Source organism: Anas acuta, chromosome 8, assembly GCF_963932015.1.
Source record: "Anas acuta chromosome 8, bAnaAcu1.1, whole genome shotgun sequence".
Lineage (NCBI taxonomy): Eukaryota > Metazoa > Chordata > Aves > Anseriformes > Anatidae > Anas > Anas acuta.
Window position 1 is genome coordinate 21164057 of NC_088986.1, and position 19949 is coordinate 21184005.

General features: G+C 45.7%; 1 protein-coding gene across 8 annotated transcripts in view; it reads left to right on the forward strand.

The window, feature by feature from the left end:
• The window catches only part of CEP350 (centrosomal protein 350), a 71787-nt gene extending 56575 nt beyond the window's left edge, over positions 1–15212 (forward strand). For all 8 annotated transcript variants that reach the window (XM_068690792.1, XM_068690793.1, XM_068690789.1 and 5 more), the window contains 5 exons: positions 89–2166; positions 3187–3588; positions 3676–3822; positions 4988–5110; positions 11109–15212. In XM_068690792.1, coding sequence (XP_068546893.1) covers positions 89–2166; positions 3187–3588; positions 3676–3822; positions 4988–5110; positions 11109–11273 — 2915 coding nt within the window. In that variant the 3' untranslated portion in view covers positions 11274–15212. The remainder of the gene's footprint in view (positions 1–88; positions 2167–3186; positions 3589–3675; positions 3823–4987; positions 5111–11108) is intronic.
• The last annotated feature ends 4737 nt before the right edge of the window (positions 15213–19949 follow it).

Genomic DNA, 19949 nt, shown 5'->3' on the forward strand with positions numbered 1-19949 from the left:
CTATGGTTGCCAACATCAATGAGACAGTGCAGGCTATGCCATCTGTTGTGATTCACTTCTTATGATTCACTTTTTATTTTCTTTCAAGATGCTGTGTCATCAAGAACCGAGAGATCTGTGTCTGTGCACAGCAAGAAGGTGACAGATGTTCATGCAGAAGAACCTTCCAGAAAATCTTCCTCAGTTTTAACATCACCAAGGAGTTCCAGAGCAGCATCTGGTGATTCCCTAGATCACGTGTCCTCATCAGCTCTTCTCAAAGACATAAAAGATATTAGTAGGATATCCCATGGGTCAACAAGCATTGCAATAAGTGTACCCAATGAGGAGGCTGTCTTCAGTCATAAATCTGAGATACCAGAAGACTTGGAATATATAAAATCAGAAGAATACGAGATTGAAGATTCTTATATTAAACCTTTGGAAAGTTCTGATGTGTTGTTGACTTTAGATAAAGAACAGGAGAGTTCATTGGGCGTTATTCCAGAGAAAGTCCTCCATTCTGCAAATGAACACTCCCTAAAGGAACCTTTTGGTTTGTCTGTGGAAAGCCTTCATGGTAAAGAGGAAGTCTTAGAACAGAGACTGGCAGACAAAGATGCCGTAACTGTCCCAAACGTAGAGGAGTCTTATTGCAAATTGAGCAAATCAGCAGAGGAAAAAGATGATCAGCTTTCAGAACACCTGTTTAGTCAAAAAGAGCCATCATACGTTGAAGACTTTGAAGGATCCTCCTCCAGGAAACAGGCAGCAATTGAAGAAACACTTGCTGTGGAACATTACAAAGATGACTTTGAAGCGTCCCTTCTCTCCCCTAAAGGGGACACTCACTCACTGAGAGAGCAGTCACAGCACACACAGACCAACAGAAGCAGATCCACGAGCCTTGGCAGTGATGGCGAAATCAGCGAATACCTCAGTGACAAATCTCTTTCTCTCTCCAGCAGCAAGCATTCGGAGAGATTGTTGGAACTTAAGTCTCCAACAGAACTTATGAAAAATACTGAACGCATTGATGTGGAGAAAGAACAGGCTCCCACTCATCCACCACCATGGGTCTCTGCTTCAGTCACAGAAGAAACAGATAATTTGTCAAACTTCAGCATTGGTGATAGGGTCCTTGTGAGTAAAGTCCAACCTGGAACACTGCGATTCAAAGGTCTGACTAAATTTGCCAAAGGGTTTTGGGCTGGTGTGGAGTTGGATAAACCTGAAGGGAACAATAATGGAACTTACGATGGTATTAAATATTTTGATTGCAAAGAAAGGCACGGTATTTTTGCTCCTCCTCAAAAAATCTCTCACATTGCAGAAAGTATTGATAGCCATTTAGACACAAATAAGGATGAAGATTCATTCTTTGATGACAGACTGGAGAAGCAACACAAAGCTGAGCAGAAAGGCAAAGGAAGTTCCAAATCTGGCAAAGAAGATGAAAGCCAGAGCAGAAGTGCAACAGAGAACTCTTCCCAGGATAAAGCTCCTGCAGGCACAGCTGTTTCGGAAGCCTCAGCTGGAGAAAACATTGATGAGGGGACATCTTCCAAAGCAAACAGCATGAAGGAGATTTCTGTAGCTACTGAATCACTTGTCCCAGAACAGTCTGTGGTGGCTTATCTGAAGCATGCTATAAAAGAGGAGGCCGACCTTGCTCTTCCCATTTCTGGTGTGACGGACAAGATTTCCACTGTTCAGTTGGATGACATCTCGGATTTCCTTTCTGAAAAACTGGAGAGGCAGAAAACACTGGGGGAAGAGTGTTCTGAAAAGTTAGATGATCTCTCTCCTGAAGTTGTGGAGAAGCCTGCAACTCCACTTCTGGATTTGCTCACAAAAGAAAAGAACCAATTAGAAGCCCAGCTTAGACTACCATTTAAAGAAGAAGAAAAGTCGAAAGACCAACTGGAAAAGGTCAGTTTGCTGACAGACAGTCTGCTTAAAGATTTTGTGAAAGACACGGTCAATCAGTTACAGCAAATAAAGAAGGTCAGGAATGAGAAAATCCAACTCAGCAACCAGGAACTCTGTGATGTGAGGGAAGAATCCAATACCCCATCCCAGCAAGTAGAAAAGCAGATTCCTGATGGACTCAATAATTTTTTTCTAAGCTCGGACTTGGAAGATGAAAGAGAAGAACTTTCCTCTCCAGACATGTGTCCCAGACCAGTAAGTAACAAATATTTTGTGCTAATTTTAAGAGTTGATGATGGTTGCTTTGACTGATGGTTATTGAATATGAAGGATGCAGTGTAGCACCAGTTGTTTTCTCCCAAGTTCTGTTTGGTGTTGTGAAGATTGTGTCTGTATGTATGGGTGTAATGTGTGTTCTCATGTTTCCCCATTCCCAACTCACTTTAGTAGCCCTGCAGGCTTAAAGACAAGTTTTGGCACATCAAAGTGAAGAATACTTAATTTAGATTGCATTCTGCTTACGTGTTTGATTTCACTTAATCGTTACCCTCAATTTTATTCTAAAAATGTCAAAGTACATTAAACTGTAAACTTACCTCTGTCTATCCTTGATATGAAACAATCATCTTGTAAAATAATTAGTTGCTATAGGGATCGTTAAGTTGTCAGACCGCTCTGTCCACAGAAGTAATATATCATGAGCAGTGGAAGTTCAAGCTTCCTCAGAACAACCATTAATGACACAGATTTAGAACTTGGCCTTTCTGCTGAAGATGTCAGTAAACCTGTCTGCTATGCCATTGATCTCAATATATTATCATCACAGAAAGCTTCAGCTCATTTCACCATTGCTCAGTCACTACGGCCATTGCCTGCTAAAAGCTTTTAGGCTGTTGAAGCAGATCTGAGACTTGCTGGTAAGCAAAGTGAAAAGTTATGTGTCACATTATCATTCTTTAAACTACTCAGCCTTTCCTAAACAGTTAAACATCAGGACGCGCAGTGGGCAGGTACAGGTAGTCTTCTGTAGGAAGCCTCTGAAAGCTCTGTAGCTTTCAGAGCTGAAACACCCCTGAAAGTGTTCATGAGGAGTGATAGAAGATCCAGGTATCTGAGTTGAAACATTTCTAATTTTACTATGCACCATTTCTTATCTTATGAGAGTAGTTGTGCATATGTAGCCAGTTAGTAGAGCACTTAAAGATACAAGTTGAATGCCTGATAGGCAATGGTGTGACACTGCTTTATATTTGCTCCGTGACTCTTAATTCACAGGAGAGTCCAGTGTTTGGTGCAAGCGGTCAGGAGGAGCTTGCCAAGAGGCTGGCTGAGCTGGAGCTCAATCGGGAGTTCCTGAGCGTGCTGGGAGATGATCAAGACTGGTTTGATGAGGACTATGGCCTTAGTTCCCGTAAGGTCCAGCAGAAGCAAGCTGAGGAACCAGCAGTGCTGCCCAAGGTAGAGGCACAGAAAGTTCCAACAAAGCCGTGTGAGGAGCCTTTGGCAGTCCCTCATACTGCGGTGGAGGTGGAAGGGATGGTGCATGCAGCAGCTGAGGAACTCTGGAAACTGAAAGAGCTGGGTCATGATCTTCAAAATTTCAGCCTTCACACTGATCTTAGTGGTACCATTAAAGAGCAGGACACGGACACGATAAACAAACAGGTCTATAAAAAGGTACGGTCTTCAGGCATTTTGTTCTTGTCCTTTGAATTGTTACCATGAAGATCAGAAGCCTTAATTCTCACTTCTTCCTTTGTTAAGGTGGTATTTGATTTAACAAGAGAGATCTTTGGAGAAATCTTTGCTGAGGATCCTAATCTAAATCAGCCTATTTGGATGAAACCGTGTAGGATCGCATCTGCTTACTTTCGCCGAGTAAAAGATCCAAATGATCTGGATGAAATCAAGGTAGGAAGAAATCCTTGTGATAACAGGGAAGAGGAGATGAAAAATGTTGTAGTGACAGTTGCCTGAGGGTTAAAAGGTGGTAAAAGATCTATCCAATATGAGAAGTGTTGAGAAGAGAAATGAGATGACAAACCTGAAAGGGAATTTGTCAAGATGCTCCATTTTACTCAAAGGATTTGCCTCCCAGTCATCTTGGCTGATACTAGTTACTTTTAAACCACAATCCTCTATGCAGAACTGACAGGAAGACCTTGGTCTTACAAAATTGGTATGCTGACAGACTGCTGCTTCAGCAGACCTCGTTGGAACTCTGTATTGGGTATAGTGGCATGGATCCAACTGTAGGGTTGGGCCAAATGGGATGAGCTGGATTTTTTCATCAGACACACCTGTGCCAACCTCACTGAAAACAGTGGGAGTTGCCTGTATGGATCCAGACTTTGACTGGTGAGGTTATTGCTGCATTTGGCCAAAGGAGAAATCCTGTTGCTGGTGGTAGTGCTTGAGAAAGGACAAAACCCCCAAAAGGTGGAGCCTGATTGGACCAAAGTTAAACTTGTAGGGCTGGTTGTTGGGGGGGAAAAAAAATTGCTTCAGAAGGTGCTCAACAAAGAACTTGTAATACAGCTTGACAGGACATACATGACAGCTCTTAGGTGTACTGTTTCTTCTTGAATTGTTATTTTGGACTGTATTTTGATAAACCTGCAGACGATAAAGCATGTTAACTCTCTAGAAAAGTCAGAAATAGTATCTGAATCAACCTGTTTAGTTGAGAAGACTTTGAGAAACCTGTGGCATAGGAGAACATGGTCACAGGACAAGGACACCAAACTCACACCCTTCTTTTCTTTAATAACTTCCTACAAAATGAACTGTCATAATCTTCTGTTTACTGTACTGCTTAACTGAAAATTCTTGTTCTCAAGATTGTTCCAGGAATGGGTGTTATTTTTTTTTCCCACTTGTGGATTTAATAATTGTTCTGTCTGTGTAAGGCTACCTCAGAGACTTGCACTGCAACTTACTTGTATTCACCATATATCCCTTGGCTAAACAGAAGCCTCCTATGCATTTATAGTCTTACTCTTTAGGGAAAGAACGTTGTGTATGCGTGTCATTTCTGAGCTCAAATATGATAAATCTCACCTTTTCTGTTCTGTAGAGCTTCATTGCAGCTGAAGTACTGAAGTTGTTCAGCCTGAGGAAAGAACCTAATCACAAAACAGACTGGCAGAAGATGATGAAATTTGGGCGGAAGAAACGAGATAGAGTGGATCATATATTGGTGAGTAAATGAATACGGACATTTCAGATTCTGTCCCTCAGAGTGAAGTATAACATGGTCATTCATTTCAGCATTTGAACATACTATTTACAGAACGCAAAGTGTGCATAAGATCTCAATGGAAGATGTTTATTTTTTTATTTATTTATTTTTCTTGCCAAAACAAAGCAAAACACAAAACAAGTCCAGTACCAATGAATCATAGAATAATAGAATGGCTTGGGTTGGAAGGGACCTTAAATATCATCTAGTTCCAACGCCCTGCCATAGGCAGGGACGCCACCCTCTAGATCAGGTTGCTCAGGGCCTCATCTGACCTAGTCTTGAAGACCTTTGGGGATGGGGCATCCACAACCACATGAAGTAAGGTGAATTGCTTGAATTCTCAGTTCATACTGGATTTTCCTGGAGGTTAGATTTGCACACTCCCCACAATTTAAAGCGTGAATTTGCAGGAGAAACTGGAATACTTGACTGAAAGGAGAGTTAACTTTTTCTTTGGGAAGAAAATACATTTTTCCTTTTACTTTAATTTGAAATGTTTCTATTTTGAAGTAATACTGATTAATTGGAGGCAGTGATACTGGAAACATAATAGACTTGATTGCTAACCAGAGTCAACCAAAAGGCTGCAAAAGTCTTTGGGGTAAAAGAGCAAAGACTTCAACAAGACAGTGTGAATAACGATACGTACCTAGTACAAGGCAAACAGTTTGCCAGGTGGAACCCACAGCTAAGCTTTTCCTCGAAGCTAAGCAATGACTGTGACTTCTGCTTCTGTAGTGCTTGCTGTGAACTTAGTGAATGCAGCTGGGTAGAGACAGTTCACTGTCAGAACAGCACAAGGTAGAGCGCATCTGGCTGTGTACTAGTTTTTGAAAGGTTGGCTTGTGTTGCAGGATGATTAACATCTTTATTGGCTATAATGATGGTGAAGGTTCCACTTGGAAATATGAGTTGTCATTAACACCGTGCTTTACTTAATTATACCTGAAATTGATTCCACACACGCGCACACAGAGCTAACTTCAGGTCATGGGTCGTGTGGTCTTCTAATTGCCCATCAGTGGAAGGTTTCCGACACAGGCTTTTTCCCAGGGGGTTAATTTGAATTGTATGTAAATAAAAGGCTTGTGTATAGGACCTGCATGTCCTAGTACTCTTGGTTCTGGGTTACAGAGGCTGTTTGTAGTGTGTGCAAAAAGTGTTATGTTTAAATCTCTGAGAGGATTAATAGTACAACTGTTATGCTTATGTACCAGTTTTAGATGTTGACTTCAGATTTCTTAGAGCCACACCTGAAAGAAGGATTCCTGACTGTGAAAAATTGCTCCAGTTGAAGGCATCAAAGTGCTTTAGGTAGAATAAGTGGGAAGTTCAGACAATCTGGCCAGCAATTTACATGCAGACCCAGACGTGAGAGATTAATAGAGCTCTGGCAAGTTTGGCTTAATAAATAACATGCTTAATTTTATTTTGTTCTCACTAGAGTGTGATAATAAAATTTTATCTGAAGGCTGGGAATAACTGTGAAGATTGCAGCATGCCATGCTTTGGGAATAAGGCAGTCTCAGTGGCATTGCTACCAAATTCATACTGCAACATGAGCTGCTGTCAGAGAAGCTTCTAACTAAAAAGCTGCCCTGGTTTCAGTTAGAACAGAGTTCTAAGGAGATGATGCTCGATTCCTTTTACCTTATTCTATTACAATCCCTATAAAATACAAACTACTTGGATAGCTTTCTCTGTCTCCTGGTCAGCCTTCAAGTTCTCCTTAAGTTTATGAGCTCTGTGGTAATACAAATCCGAGTTCACAGTTGGATATACAGGTCTGTGAAAGATCTGCTGCCTGTCTGCTGGTAACTCACGGTGTAGCCCCAAACAGAGGATTCAGATTTGGAGTTTCACAAATTTTGTCTGAAATAGATTCAAACCGTACAACACAATGATTTGCTGAAAAAGAAATCAAGACTTTTTGGTAGGTTTAGATGCTGTTAGAAGCTTCTTTAGAAATAAACCACAACCAAAAATGCTCTGTTTCTTCAAGTTACGTGAAGATTTATTTAGCAGATATCTATGTTACAGTGTGCAGGGTGTGTCATTTTACTGCATAGAGGAGCTGATTGATTCTCTGCATTCTTTGTCTGCTTATAAAGATAAGCAGTTAAAATAAAACATTATAAGAGAGGTGAACCTTCTTTGACTTCTGTTACTTGCATTTAAGCTCTGAGCACCAGTCCTTCCCAGTTTCTTAATTTCTCATTCAAGTAAAAGTCATTTTCAAATGAAAACACATTTTCTCAGCTTTTATTGAGACAACTACATATTTTTAGTGACTTTGAGAGGGGTTAAACACATCTGACTATCCAATACTGCCTGACCCAGGAGCTAGGTATGACTAATGCCAGGGTTTTGATATGGAGAAAGCAGAGTCTGTTGCGTGCTTACTTCTCCAGCACATTAGTAATGATTGTCAAATAGTGACATTGTCTGCCTTGACAGGGGGGTGGCTCTAAAACCCAGAGCCAAGTCTGTGTGCTCAGCTGACATAGGTTTCTCTGAAGGCACAGAGCAAGTGCCAGATTATTTTGCCTGGCTTAATCTCTCCCTGGTTATTCCTGGATGTCTCCTAGAAGGCTCATTACACCAAACCTAGTTCCTGGCAGTAGTCCTTGACTGCAGCAAAGGTTCAGTGTGGTGGGAGGGAGCATGACAGCAGAAGCAGCCTGTGTTAGGGCAGTGCCTGGTGATGCGAGGAGGTGCAGGTGCCCGTCTGCCTTTGCACCAGCTGGGAATCAAGGGGAGAAGTGGATGGATCAGCCCAGCCCTTCACCTGTTTGCTTTGCCTTGGCCTCTGCTACTTCCACCAGCAACTGCATCTTTAGTCCTGTTTTCACTTTTGTCTGTTCTTTCCCACACTAAAATAGTTGTCAAGGGTTTTCTGCCAGTGACAAAAAAAAAAAACAAACAAAAAAACAAACAATTGTGCTCTTTTTTTTTGCGGGTTCTCTCCTCAGAAAGTATTTGTAACAGAATCTGTTAGGAGAGATCTTGTCTGCTAGGCAGTTGTTCCGACTACTAATGTTTACAGCAAATCTTCACTTTCAGTTTCAAATCAAGGTAAAGGAACGTGTAGATGTTTGCTTTTCATTTCATGTCCCTTAGTATTGCCTCCTTTATTTTGTGTGTTCTGTCTGTGCTCTGTGGGGAGAATCTCAGACGTACACGTAGGCAGAGGTGCTGCTTTGGGTGTATCAGTGTTCCCTAGACCTTTCAAAACCTTTGTAAGCTACAGTAAGAGCCTTTATATCTCCTTATTTAAGTTCAGGTGCTAACAATAGATTGCTCTCACTATTTTTCCATTTGGGTCTCCAGCCAAAACCTTTGTGCTGATCTGTTTGCATAGGGCCAGAACAAACACTGCTGTTGCTTTCCCTGTGCTGACCCTCCCACCCCTTTTCTTTTATCCTGAGCTTCAGAAAGTAAAGCTCACACGTTACTGCCAAACCTACATGTTCAGTTTTTACACCTGACAAGCCTGCCAACAGAGTGTTGAAAAGCACTTGATCCTTCTGGCCTGTTGACTCGAGGGCTAAAATGTTCTCTGTGCGATTTTGAATTCCCCAGCAAAGCAGAGCTGTCCCTGTCAAGCTGGCTTAATCAGAAGCCTGCTTCTGTGGCCCCCACGACCTAAACCCAAGGGAAGTCAAACTGTAAGAAGAGAATCAAAGCCTGCTCTTGTGCACAGTTGTACATCTTAACGTTTCCAAACACCGGGCATGAAGTGCTGGGAAAATGGGCCTACCTGCCTTCCTCATACTGGCCTTCTTCCAAGGCAGTGGTTTATTTCTGGATTTCTCTTATTTCTAGCCTCCCAAATGATCTAGTGACTCCTTCAACGTAGTTTATTTTGCAGATGTTAATGGTTTTGAATGGGAATCTACAGAAATCAAAACTTTGTCTAAAGCTCAGCAGGTCTCACCTTATGTTCCCAGCAGGGAGGATGCTGCTGGCCAGGGATGGTCAGGCAGAAGGTTGTGTGGGTTGGTGTTGTGCAGCTGCTCCCAGCTGCCAGTCATGGGAGTCATGGGCCAAGGTCCACCAACACTCGTCTCCACCCATCTCTCTCATCTTTAGGATCTTCCCTCACTTCCAGGATCTTTCCTCTAGTTAGGATCTTCACTGTCTCCTTTTTGGTGCCTCCATTTGCTCTCCAAGACCTGTCTTTTTCGGTAACACTTCTTTGTGGCACCCTCTTCTTTCCAGGTTGCCTATCTCCTGCTCTTCCTCATCTAAGTGGTCTGTGTGAGGTCACACAACATGTGATCAGCTCTAAATTGGTGCTTGTTTTATACCTCCTTGTTAATGAGAGGATATGGGACACGCTGCTTTGGTTTAGTCCAAGGCTTATCAAAATTTACAACCAGCACATACTGAGTGTAGGCAGCAAGCTTCTCCAGGGAGAGACCTCAAAAGTCTGTGTGGGGGTGGATGGCTGAAACAAACTTACACTGAATTATCTGTCACTTGATAGTGTTCACAGTTTAAACTATTTTTTTTGCCTACGATGCACGTTCAGAATTTGATTGCCAGTGCTGTTGCTTCTTCATTGCTAGTAAGGAGTGCAATGAAACCATTACACTCCATCTTTGACAGCTGTAAGGGAAATGAGGGCTGTGCCAAAAAGGATGCTTGCTGCGGTAGCACGGAGATTTGTAAGCATTTAGTGTGACTCTTCCAAAGCTGTGTACAGGATGAGATCCCTGCCCCTCTCCCCAGGCTCTCTTAGGAGAAGGAGAAAAGAGCTGTCAGACCGAAAACCCGTGTGTAACTGAAGCCTTATGAATGGCTAAAAACCCTGGAAGCAATGCAGCTTCCCTGGGGTTCCCAGAGCAGCCTGCTCTTGGGCTTCACGCTGTGTTTGGGTTATTGAGTCATCACTGTGCTGCCGCAGCTGTCACCTCCAAAACAGGCAACTTGCTGCACACTTCAGCTTCAGACGGAAGGAAGAGTGCACTGGGGCTATAGCTCTTGTGCTCGTTGAGATGACAACACTATTACATATTGATACCCGACTAGTAGATCGTTTTAAAGAGTGATGTTTGTCCCCACTCTTCGTTTTTTTTTGAGAAAGTTTGAGCTTTGTTAGGATGTGTATGTAATACTAAAATAGTTACCAAAACAAATTTTTAGTAAGTTTAATTGGAGGTGTGGAATTTGGAGAGACTCCTGGTGCGAATTTATTTGCTGAGTGAGATCACTCACTTCTGTCTGTTACTCAGACACCTATTTGCCAGTGACCAGTGAAATGGGATTTTGCATGTCAACAATTTAAGAAGAAACAGAAATAAATATGCATTGAGCTATTCTGACTGTAAGAGCACAAAACTCAATTTGTAATAATGCTCTCAAATCCAATGAAGCATGAAGTATTTTGTGCAAATGAGTTGTAAGACTGCCATACAACACACACCAGTGTTTTGTCTTCCAGTATAGAAGAACTGGAGAAGTTTGTAAGTTCCTTTAGGTTTCCTAATTCAAATAATCTGAACTGCAGTCAAATCTTTTCTTTTTTTTTTTTTCTTTCCCCTTTTGAAGCCCTTTGCATGATTCCTTACCAGTTTAAGCTGCATGAAATCAGCTTCCTGCAAATGGGCAATTAGGGAGTTTTTAATGGAGCTTATGCTGGTGTTGGTCAAAAATATCCCATTAGCTGAGCTCTTTCAAGTGAAAAACTTGTGCAGGAATATGAAATCCTTTGAAACAAGTAGCATGGTGAAAGGCAGCAAATGTCCACGCGGTGAAATAGCCTGGTTCAAATAGCTCCGTGTCTGTTTTGCTATTCCAAGCGTTTCCTGTAATCTTTTGCAAAGACAGACATGCCGTTGGCAGATACAGGCTGTTATGGACTCTTTCTGGAACTTTGCAGGGGATATTATCGTAAAGCAACGGAGTTGTAATGTTTGTTTGTTCTGCCTTTTCCTCTCTATGCTCCCAGGTGCAGGAACTTCACGAGGAAGAAGCACAGTGGGTGAACTACGACGAGGACGAACTGTGTGTAAAGATGCAGTTGGCAGACGGGATCTTCGAGGCCTTAATCAGAGACACTGTTGATGTACTGAACCAGATAAATGAGAAACAGCGGAGATTACTGCTTGTCTGACAGAGCTGAAAATAAACTTGACGCTACGTAACCACTGAGTCATGGGCCTTTCTGACTCCCGACGTACTCTCCACCCTGCAAGCACTGCTGCTGGACTTCCACACGTGGGTTTTAAAGGCAGTACAGATGCGATTGCAGCAACCTGAACTTGCATCCTCTGCCGCTAGAGACCTCGCACCGGATTTGTTGCTTGGAACAAGCTGATCCTCACTAGAGGCTGCATTGTGGAGTGCTCAGACTGTTTGCGTGCCGACACAGTTCTGCCACAGAGCTGTCGGCAGCTGTCCGTGGCCCCTGCCCTGGGGCTTTGATGTGCAGCCTGTGTTCTGAAAGGGGTGGGTTAAGTTGGGATATTGGCTGTTTTGCTGGAAAGGCTCTCAGCCATCAGTGCTCGAGTTGTCTTTAGAAATGTGAGCGATTTGCAGAAGAAATGGTTTGGTCAGGTTTTAGTCATAACTGAATATTTACCATACTGAACAGTGTTAAAACCTTAACACCTCTTCTCCTGCAGCCCTAACAATGTGCATCAGTCTCTTCTGCTCCAGAGCCCAGTTAATTCCATTTTCTGTGAAGTTGGTTTTCGTCTTTTCTTCTCGGGATGCGGTACCAGATACGGTGCCAGTCAGTCCAGGGAAATTAGGTGATGTTGCTTTTTGCATTCAAGTAAAGAATTCTTACTGCTTTTCCTATGTAACGTGCTTCAATCCAGAGGTGGAGCAAGATAAAGGCCGCCTCATGCCAAACGTGAAAGATGAGCCCGTGGACAACTTTCCTCCTACCGTGTAGCACTTCTTCACTTCCTGGAGCACCAGCTGCTCCTAGATAACGGATACTCAGGATTCTCTCAGGCACGAGACATGCAGGAGTGGAAAATGTTTCCTTGCAAAAATTTGGCCTTCACACCCTCAGCCTTCTCCCTTCTTGTCACCTAATAAATCGGAGAAGCAATCACTTGAACAATTTAGAGAACAGAGTGTATTCACCAAAGAAAGCAGTGCTTGACTGTCTGCATGTTTTGTGCTTGTGGCTTTTTTTAATTTATTTTCAGATAATTTATTAAGTGGGTTATAGGAGAGTGTCCTGTGCAGTTGGTTGTGCTATCTTACATTTTGAGAAAGCCAAACTTGAGGAAGCGTCTGTTCTGGAAACTGCCAGTGTCTGTATTCTTCACACACAACCTCCAGCTCCTCGAGGCAGATGCAGGGAAGGTGAGAGGAACCAAACCTCGCTGACTGGGGGTGGGAAGCAAAAGTACAGCTAGGAACGGAGCTTCTCTGCACCTGATTCAGAGACAAGGGAGAGGTGAAGGGACTGAGCTGAAAAACGATGTGAAACTTCCCTGCTCCGTCTGTTTCCTTCCTTTCCCAGAACTTCTCGGCAATGGGCAGCTGGTACCCGATTCATTCGGTGCCGAGTTTGAACCACAGTGTCCTTCTGCTGAGTTCTCTTTCCTAATCTGTCCCCCCCATTCTAGTGTTTTTCTTGGATGAACACAGACAATCTGGGGTCAAACATTGATGCCTTAATAGTGGATGTCCCAAATTGTTAACCTGGGACAAGATGCAGAGGAGAGCCAGGTTCTCCAGACACATCGGAGTGCAGGGAGATGCTTCGAAGCCCTCTTGGAGGTCCCCAAAAGATGCTGCTACCCACGATAGGCGTGGTGGGGGAGATACCTGCTGCTTCTTTCATCTGCTTGGTTCTTGGGCTTCTTAGGATGCCTCTCTCTGCTAGTGCTCCATTAGTTTTTTTCTTTTCCTTTTTTTTTTTTTTTGTTTTGTTTTGGAGAGCTATCATTGGAATATTTGCATTTTGCACAACGACACGTGGCTGGTAATTCTTCAGGGACAGCACTGGGAAGTGTTGGATATATCAGAGGTCCAAGCAGACTCTCAGATGTAGTATTGCCAGCACCTCACTTGCGAGTTAATGGGGAGCCATATGCATGGAAGCTTAACAAGTGGAAGAAAAAGAAGGAGGAGATAACGCTGTAATAGGAACACCTCCAGCAGGGCATATGCACGTCTGTCCTGCAGTAACAGCCTTTCTAGCTGGCTGGAAGTCAAATGGTCTTGGCAGAGCAACGTCCAGCCTTTTTCCTTAAGTGATTCATTTGTCCGCCTAAGGTGTCATGATGCTGAACTGTGAAATTCTCAAACGCTTAAAATAGAAGCAAACTAAAGCTGCTGCATTTAACCAGCCTGGTGTCACTGCTTGGGTCACTGCCTCAGATTCCCTTTCCTTGGGTGTATCTTTTTCAATAGAGACGATTGTTATTTTTATAGGTAGCAATTACGGAAAGAAGGTAGAAACCCGCAGCGCAGGTTGGAGGCTGGAGTATCGGAGGCATGCAGTTAGCTTCTGTCCCGTAGGTGGTGTGGCCGGCACTGAGAAGGGTGCTGCGCATCGCGGAGGCTTTTCAGCTGCCCTGTGGGGCTGGTGGGGCTTTTCTGTGCAGCCACCAGCAGGGAGGAGGCTGCACAGTTGGCCTGCCAGGGTGCCAGGGACCATTGGAGATGATGCGCCTGTTGTCTCGCTGGTTTAGATCAGCAGTAGTTTAGCACCCTCAACAGAAGTTGTTTTTACGGCTGGTCGGGCAGAAGAAAACTGTGTAAGTAATGGCTTTATTCCTTTGCAAACATCACCGTTTATTTTTTTGGTAGCAATCCTCGACAGGAGCAACCCTACAAAGACTTGAATATACGTGAATTCTCTTCTCAATACCTCAAGTGTGTTGAGTTGCTTTGAGTTGAGTGTATGCTCAATAGCTCGAGTGCGTTGAGTTACTTTGGGACTGATGATTACTGCGATGAAGCAATGGTCTGTCTGGGTCATGTCTGATAACGAGGAGGTAGGGGGGAGTCTGGAGTCTTGACAGCAGAGGCCGAGTTCTGTATTCCTCTCCTCTCCCCAACCTCCCCACTAAAAGAACAAGATGATACTACCGGGTCCTGGTTATCTTGGTGCCAACCCCGTGAGAAGTTTCGAGGCTGTGAGATTTTTCCGAGACCTGGAAGCTCTTTGAGGCAGTGGCCAGTGTCACTGTGGAGATGCAATTCCCTTTTCGGAAGGATCTCGGTGCTGGGTGGGAAAGCCCAGGCTCGTGAGGACCAGGAGCGTGAGTACCTCTCGCAGCAGGATGCTTCCCGAGCTGAGCTGCGGCAAATCAGCACTTCTGCCTTTCAGAGGCTCGCTGCTCACAAGGTGGAATTGAGGGATTGGAAAAATCCCGTCTTGTTCACTTTCCTTTCTTGAAAAAGTGGCCTTAGCTTTTTGCAATACTTGAATAAGTGTGTACCTGCAGAAGATCTTCAGTAGCACAGTGATAGAGACCTTTTAAGTGACTATTCTGCACGGAACTGAGCGCAGTTCTGACTTTCATATCCCTTTGCTACCTTAAGACTATTAGGAAACTAAAGTACTTTTCAGCAGAGAAACAGTTGAATCTTACAAGGTATTTAGTGCATCTGAAGTGTTTACAAATCAACTAAAATGGAGAAAAGCAAACTATTGAACTTATTTGTAATTTAAACGTTAAATGCAAAAATATATACAGATGAAAGAGGAATACTGTAATTAACCTGCATTTAATAGTTTTTTTTCCTTGACTTTGCAGAGCCTTTTGATATACATTTGCAAAGCCGCCTTCTGGGAGGCTCCGTCTCCCGATGTACTGTGTTGTGGAGATACTAAAAAGAAACCTGTTTACTGTGTATGTGTAAATAACCTGGTAACTTGGTTTTTGGGCCAGTTTCAGCAAATGTTCACATGCAGAGCAGCTTTGCACAGTAGACAGACCCAAGGATGTGGAGGGGTTTTTGTAATTAAGAACTGTAAAATAACCAGGGGGGTCCCTGTGTACACCAGTGTAAATATCTTTCGTAACTGAAATGTACTTTAAGAGAACAAAATCTGTAAATAAACTGATTTATAAATTAATCTTGTTTCCTCGTTCCTTATAAAACGGAGATTTATAATTACCCAAATGGCTGCTAATTCTGAAGGTGTCCTGGAGATTTGTCCCTTATACGTTCCCCTCTCTGTCTGATGCTGTACTTGCGATGCCAATCACAGTCCACAAAATCCCATTAGTTGCCTTAATTATAATCACACGTTATTAGAATTTCCTTGTTGTTAAAGCTGACTGATAAAAACCAAAACAGAAAATAACATTGTGTAATCATTGCAGAAAGGCACTACACGGCCTTGCCCGGAGAAAAATTACTCCTTGCCTTTATGTAAAATGGGTTTTAAAAACTCGTGGTTTCCAAAATTTAGAAAAGAAAACAAGATCTTAACAGTGTTGGAATGAAATTCTTCAGAGCCTAAGCCTTGTTTCAGAGCACTCAATTAGGCTCCTGAATTTTCACAGTTGAGTAAAGCTGCTGCCCCCAGCTCTGCTCACTTCCTCAGCTGGCGGGGGCGAACGCCACTGCTTGAAAGCTTCATTTCTTGAGGAAGCTGTCCTAAATCCTTGTGGTTTCCTTTCTCCTCTGACGGTTGCAAACTGTCTTCTGAAAAGGAAAAAAAAAAAAACAAAAAAAACTTGTAACACGTGAAAGGTAGCAGAGCTTTGCAAGAGGAGGGCAGAGCAGTTGTGGTGCCAAACTCCAGGCATGTGGGCAGGCGGCCGGGAGGTGCAGGAGGAGCAGAATGGGCGCAGCACGAGACGGGGAAGACCCAGAGCATTTGTTGAGCCTGCTCAGGACCTGCGGCTGCTGCTGCTCCTGTACCTCTGCTGTGTTTTGGGGCTGTTTCTTAACATATAGCTGAGCGTTAAACACTGATTGCTGTCTAGCAAGGATGTTGGAAATGTTCTCTGGGAAAGTGGAGTTTGGAGCAAGAAGAACTTTGGGCTAGTGAGCTTGCATGGTAAACTCATGCAGTTCCCTGTGCAGGTGGAGCTGTGCCTAGTTAGGTGTGCAAACAGCCTACAAGAAAGCAGCGCTGCTCTTCCAGCTGGGGTGAGTTATATAGGGGTGAACAAAACCCCTGCAAAGGCGTTACCAACACTGCGCTGAGCAGTTTGCTGCTGTTTCTCCTTAGCAGAGGTACCTCGCCGTGGAGGAAGGCTTGGTGCACTCCTTTCGGAGGCTGTTTTGCTGCTGTCCCACGGTGTCAGCACTCGGTGGAGAGCATCGCAGCCGCCTGAGCTCGCTCTGAACCAGCCAGAGCACGGCGGTGGGGCATTTGCTGCCCAAAGGGCTGAAACAAAGTGGTGCCGCAGCCTCTGCGCCCTCATTATCAAACAGCAGGAGAGCGTCCGTGGCACTTCCCTCACCCTGCAGCTATTTTGCTCCTTGAGCCTTGTGTTTGCAGACAGGGATCTACTTGCTGCCATCAGCATCTGTCCCTGGAAGTGTTTTAGAGTGCATTTATGCTGGAAAAAAATGAAGTGTGCTGCTCCGTCTGGAGACCTGGCTTGCCTTTAAAAAGGGCCTGAGCAGCGGGAAGGCTGCCACGGTGCTCTGGCAAGTGACACAGCAAAGTGCTGCATCGCTGCCGCGTCCTTGCCCAGGATGCCCGGCAATCAGCTTGACAAAGGCTCTAATTTCCTCATCTGCAAACCTACGTTGCTCCACTTTGGCACAGACTTTCTACTGGGGTGTTTGTGCAACTCTTCCCAGCGCCGCCGGAGCGCGGCTGCCTTGCGAAGGCTGTGCCCGTGGAGCTGGTGCAACTCCCGGGTTGGGCAATGGCAGGCAGCCCCTTCCCTGGCACACAAAATGCTGTCCCCACTCTGCATTTTGTGTCCTGCACAGCGTAAGGGCTTCCACAGTGCCCCTTGGTCCTCATTAGCACGGCCCTGGGAAGAAAAGGAGCCGGCAGGGAGCTGCGGGATGCCAGCAGCTCTCTGCAGGGCACGGGAAGGAGGGGAGGGGGCTGCCCGGCCGTGGCGTGGCAAATAAAATTCCTGGCCCCAGATTTGCACCTTTCTGCGCCCTCCCCAGTGAGATCCTGGGGAAAGCTGGGGGAAAGGAGGAGAGAGGAGCCTCCGCCCTCGGCAGCTCTGTTTGGAAGGAGGACAAGGGTCAGGCAGGAGCAGGGTGTGTGGGGAAAGAGGCCTTTTTTGGCCTGATGGATGTGGTGTGTGAGGATGGGCTGAGCAGGCCTGGTCGGTTCCTGCTCTGGGGTTTTCCATCGGCCCCGTCGTGGGAGTTGCTGTGGCCCTGGGCTGTGCTCCCTCCCCGGTGCTGGTTCCTGGTGGCTCCTGGTGGCTCCTGGTGGCTGGCTGACTTGTCTGCCACCAACCGTGACGTCTCAGCTGGCTGTAAATGGGATTTTCTCTGAATTGGCTGGAGATGGAATTAATGGGGGCTCAGGGGGGCATCCCAGGTGGTAACATCAGCCAGCTCCTGCACCTTCATCTGGGTGTGCTGCCACGATGCTGGGCCATGGTGGCACGGGGATAGTCAGAGATGTGCCCAGAGCCTTTCTAAAGAGGCTTTGTGTTCTTTCATTCCAGCACCACAAAGGCACTGAAGAGGATCCTGCCCTTTGCCTCGCTCAGCTTGAGGAGCCCGGTCCCACCTGGACCCAACTCATTGCTCTACGGAGGTGATGGAGCCCGCGCAGCTCGGCCAGCCAGAGGCTGGGCACGGTGTGGCCCTGGCAGGTGAGCCCGCAGGAGCGCCCCGTTGTCATCTGTGTGGTATTCTGCTTCATGCGCTGCAATTAAGCCAGCTGCCAAATGATGATGTGGCAAATCTGGGCGGTGTGGTCTCCTCCGATCTGCTCCTGGACGCTGGGCAGATGAGCTGGAGTGGAAAACATCTGCTCTGTGCATCCGGGGATGTGGCGGTGACTTATAAGGAGGGACTTTGAGTGGATCTCAAATTCGTTTCCAACCCCGACGTACCCAAAGAGGGCACCGGGTGCTACCAGCGCCCTCTGAAAAGAGCAGCGCTGCTGCGTCGTCCTGAGCAGGGATGAATCAGCGGAGGGTGAATAGCAGACAGGGGCTGGAACTGCTGCAGTCCTGCTGCAGACACAACCTACGTGAACACATTCATCACATCCTGAGAATGCACCCCAGATTTTCTTGCGCGTCTGTTGTTATTACAGGCTGGCTGGGCTTGAAAGGAAGAAATCAACAACTGCCAGCTGCCGGTGGCAGCCCAGAGGGGCTCTGCTGGTCCTGGGGGCTCTGCTGAGCGAGCACCTCCGCAGCCCTGGCATGGGTCAGGGTTCGTGTCCACCCGTGTGTCATGGGGAATCGGGTGCCAGCTCCTCCGAGCGGCCTCCTGAATGCCAGGGCTGGGTGACGGCGTGGGCACCTGTCATGGTTGTGCCATGAGTCTCGCATCGGTCGCGTGTTTTTCTTGGAGTCAGTTCCTGGAATCCCAATTACGCAGGAACGTGTTCTTTAATTTTCAAGGAAGAAAGTCCGTTTTGGGATCTCCCCGTCCCCGAAACTTCAAAACTAAAGGGAGGCGAGAAATTCCTGGGTTGTCTTACCCTGACGGTTTGAGCCATTGGTTGTCTGCAGCCAGATTCATGCAGACACTATAAATCATTCCCCATTTTCCAAAACACATTCAGTAATCTTTTTTTGTCAGTTCAAGACCTGAATACGTAAAAACCCAAATAGTCTTTCTGTGTCTCCTCTAGACCAGTACAAAGACGATCAGAGCAGCTCTTTGTGTCTGTGAAAACGATCCATTTTGGGTGCATGAAACGAGTTCTGCAGGGCTCCAACGATTTCATTGAGGTCTTAGTGGCCTTTGAGGATCGTAGCCCACATCTCATTGACTTCAAGGCAGTTCCTGTTGGCTGGGAAGGGAGATCTGAGAGCTGATGAGCTTAATGAACACGGCACCTGTGCAGCTTGGGAGCATCTACAGGGATCTTTAGCCTCGTTACGTGGGAGTGGAGCACGTCTCTTCCCCAGGTTAAGGATGCTGAGCTGGGTGCTGAAGACATTTTGCCGAGCTCTGCTAATGGAAATCAAACACGTTCCCAACCACAGCACGAGAGCCTAAAGATGGGCTCTGGGGCTGGCTGGGGGCTCCAAAGGGCGAGGGAAGGACCAGCAGCAGGTAGCACTTGGAGGGCATTCCCAAAGCCTCTCTGGCCTCCTACCAATTCTTCATTTTATTTTTAAAATTCATTTTAGTTAATCTCAAATCCATCTTCAACAACAACAACAAAAAAACCACCCCTGCTTTGCCTTCAGGGGCGATCTGCAAGGAAAATCCAGCTCTTCCCGGCTTGACGCAGAGATGAAAAGCCTGATCTGAAGAAAAAAAATTAAAAAAAAAAAAAAAAAAGAAAAGAGGCCATGGGGGCAAGCCCGTGCCTGGTGCCGTAGGGACGCGCCAGCCTGGCGGCGGGGGGTCGGCAGCGGCTCCCCGGAAACAGGAGCATCCCCAGCCCGGGGCGGGTGAGCAAGGGCCTGGCTCACCCCAAAAGGAGCCGGAGCCCCGGGGTTCGGGCTCTCCCCTCACTGCCTTGGGGCACGAGGGAGCTGCTTTTGCAGCTAAAAAAGGATTCGAGGAATTCGGGCTGCCTTGGGAGGGAGGGGCGAGCTGCATGGGGAGGATGCTGGCAATTAGGCTGGTGCCGAGCCTCTCCTTCGGCGTGATAACCCCATCATGGGGTTAGCCCTTAAATGATGAGCCCTTAAAACAAGGACTTTAGCCCAGGGTAAAATAACGGTGATGACATCCCTTCGCA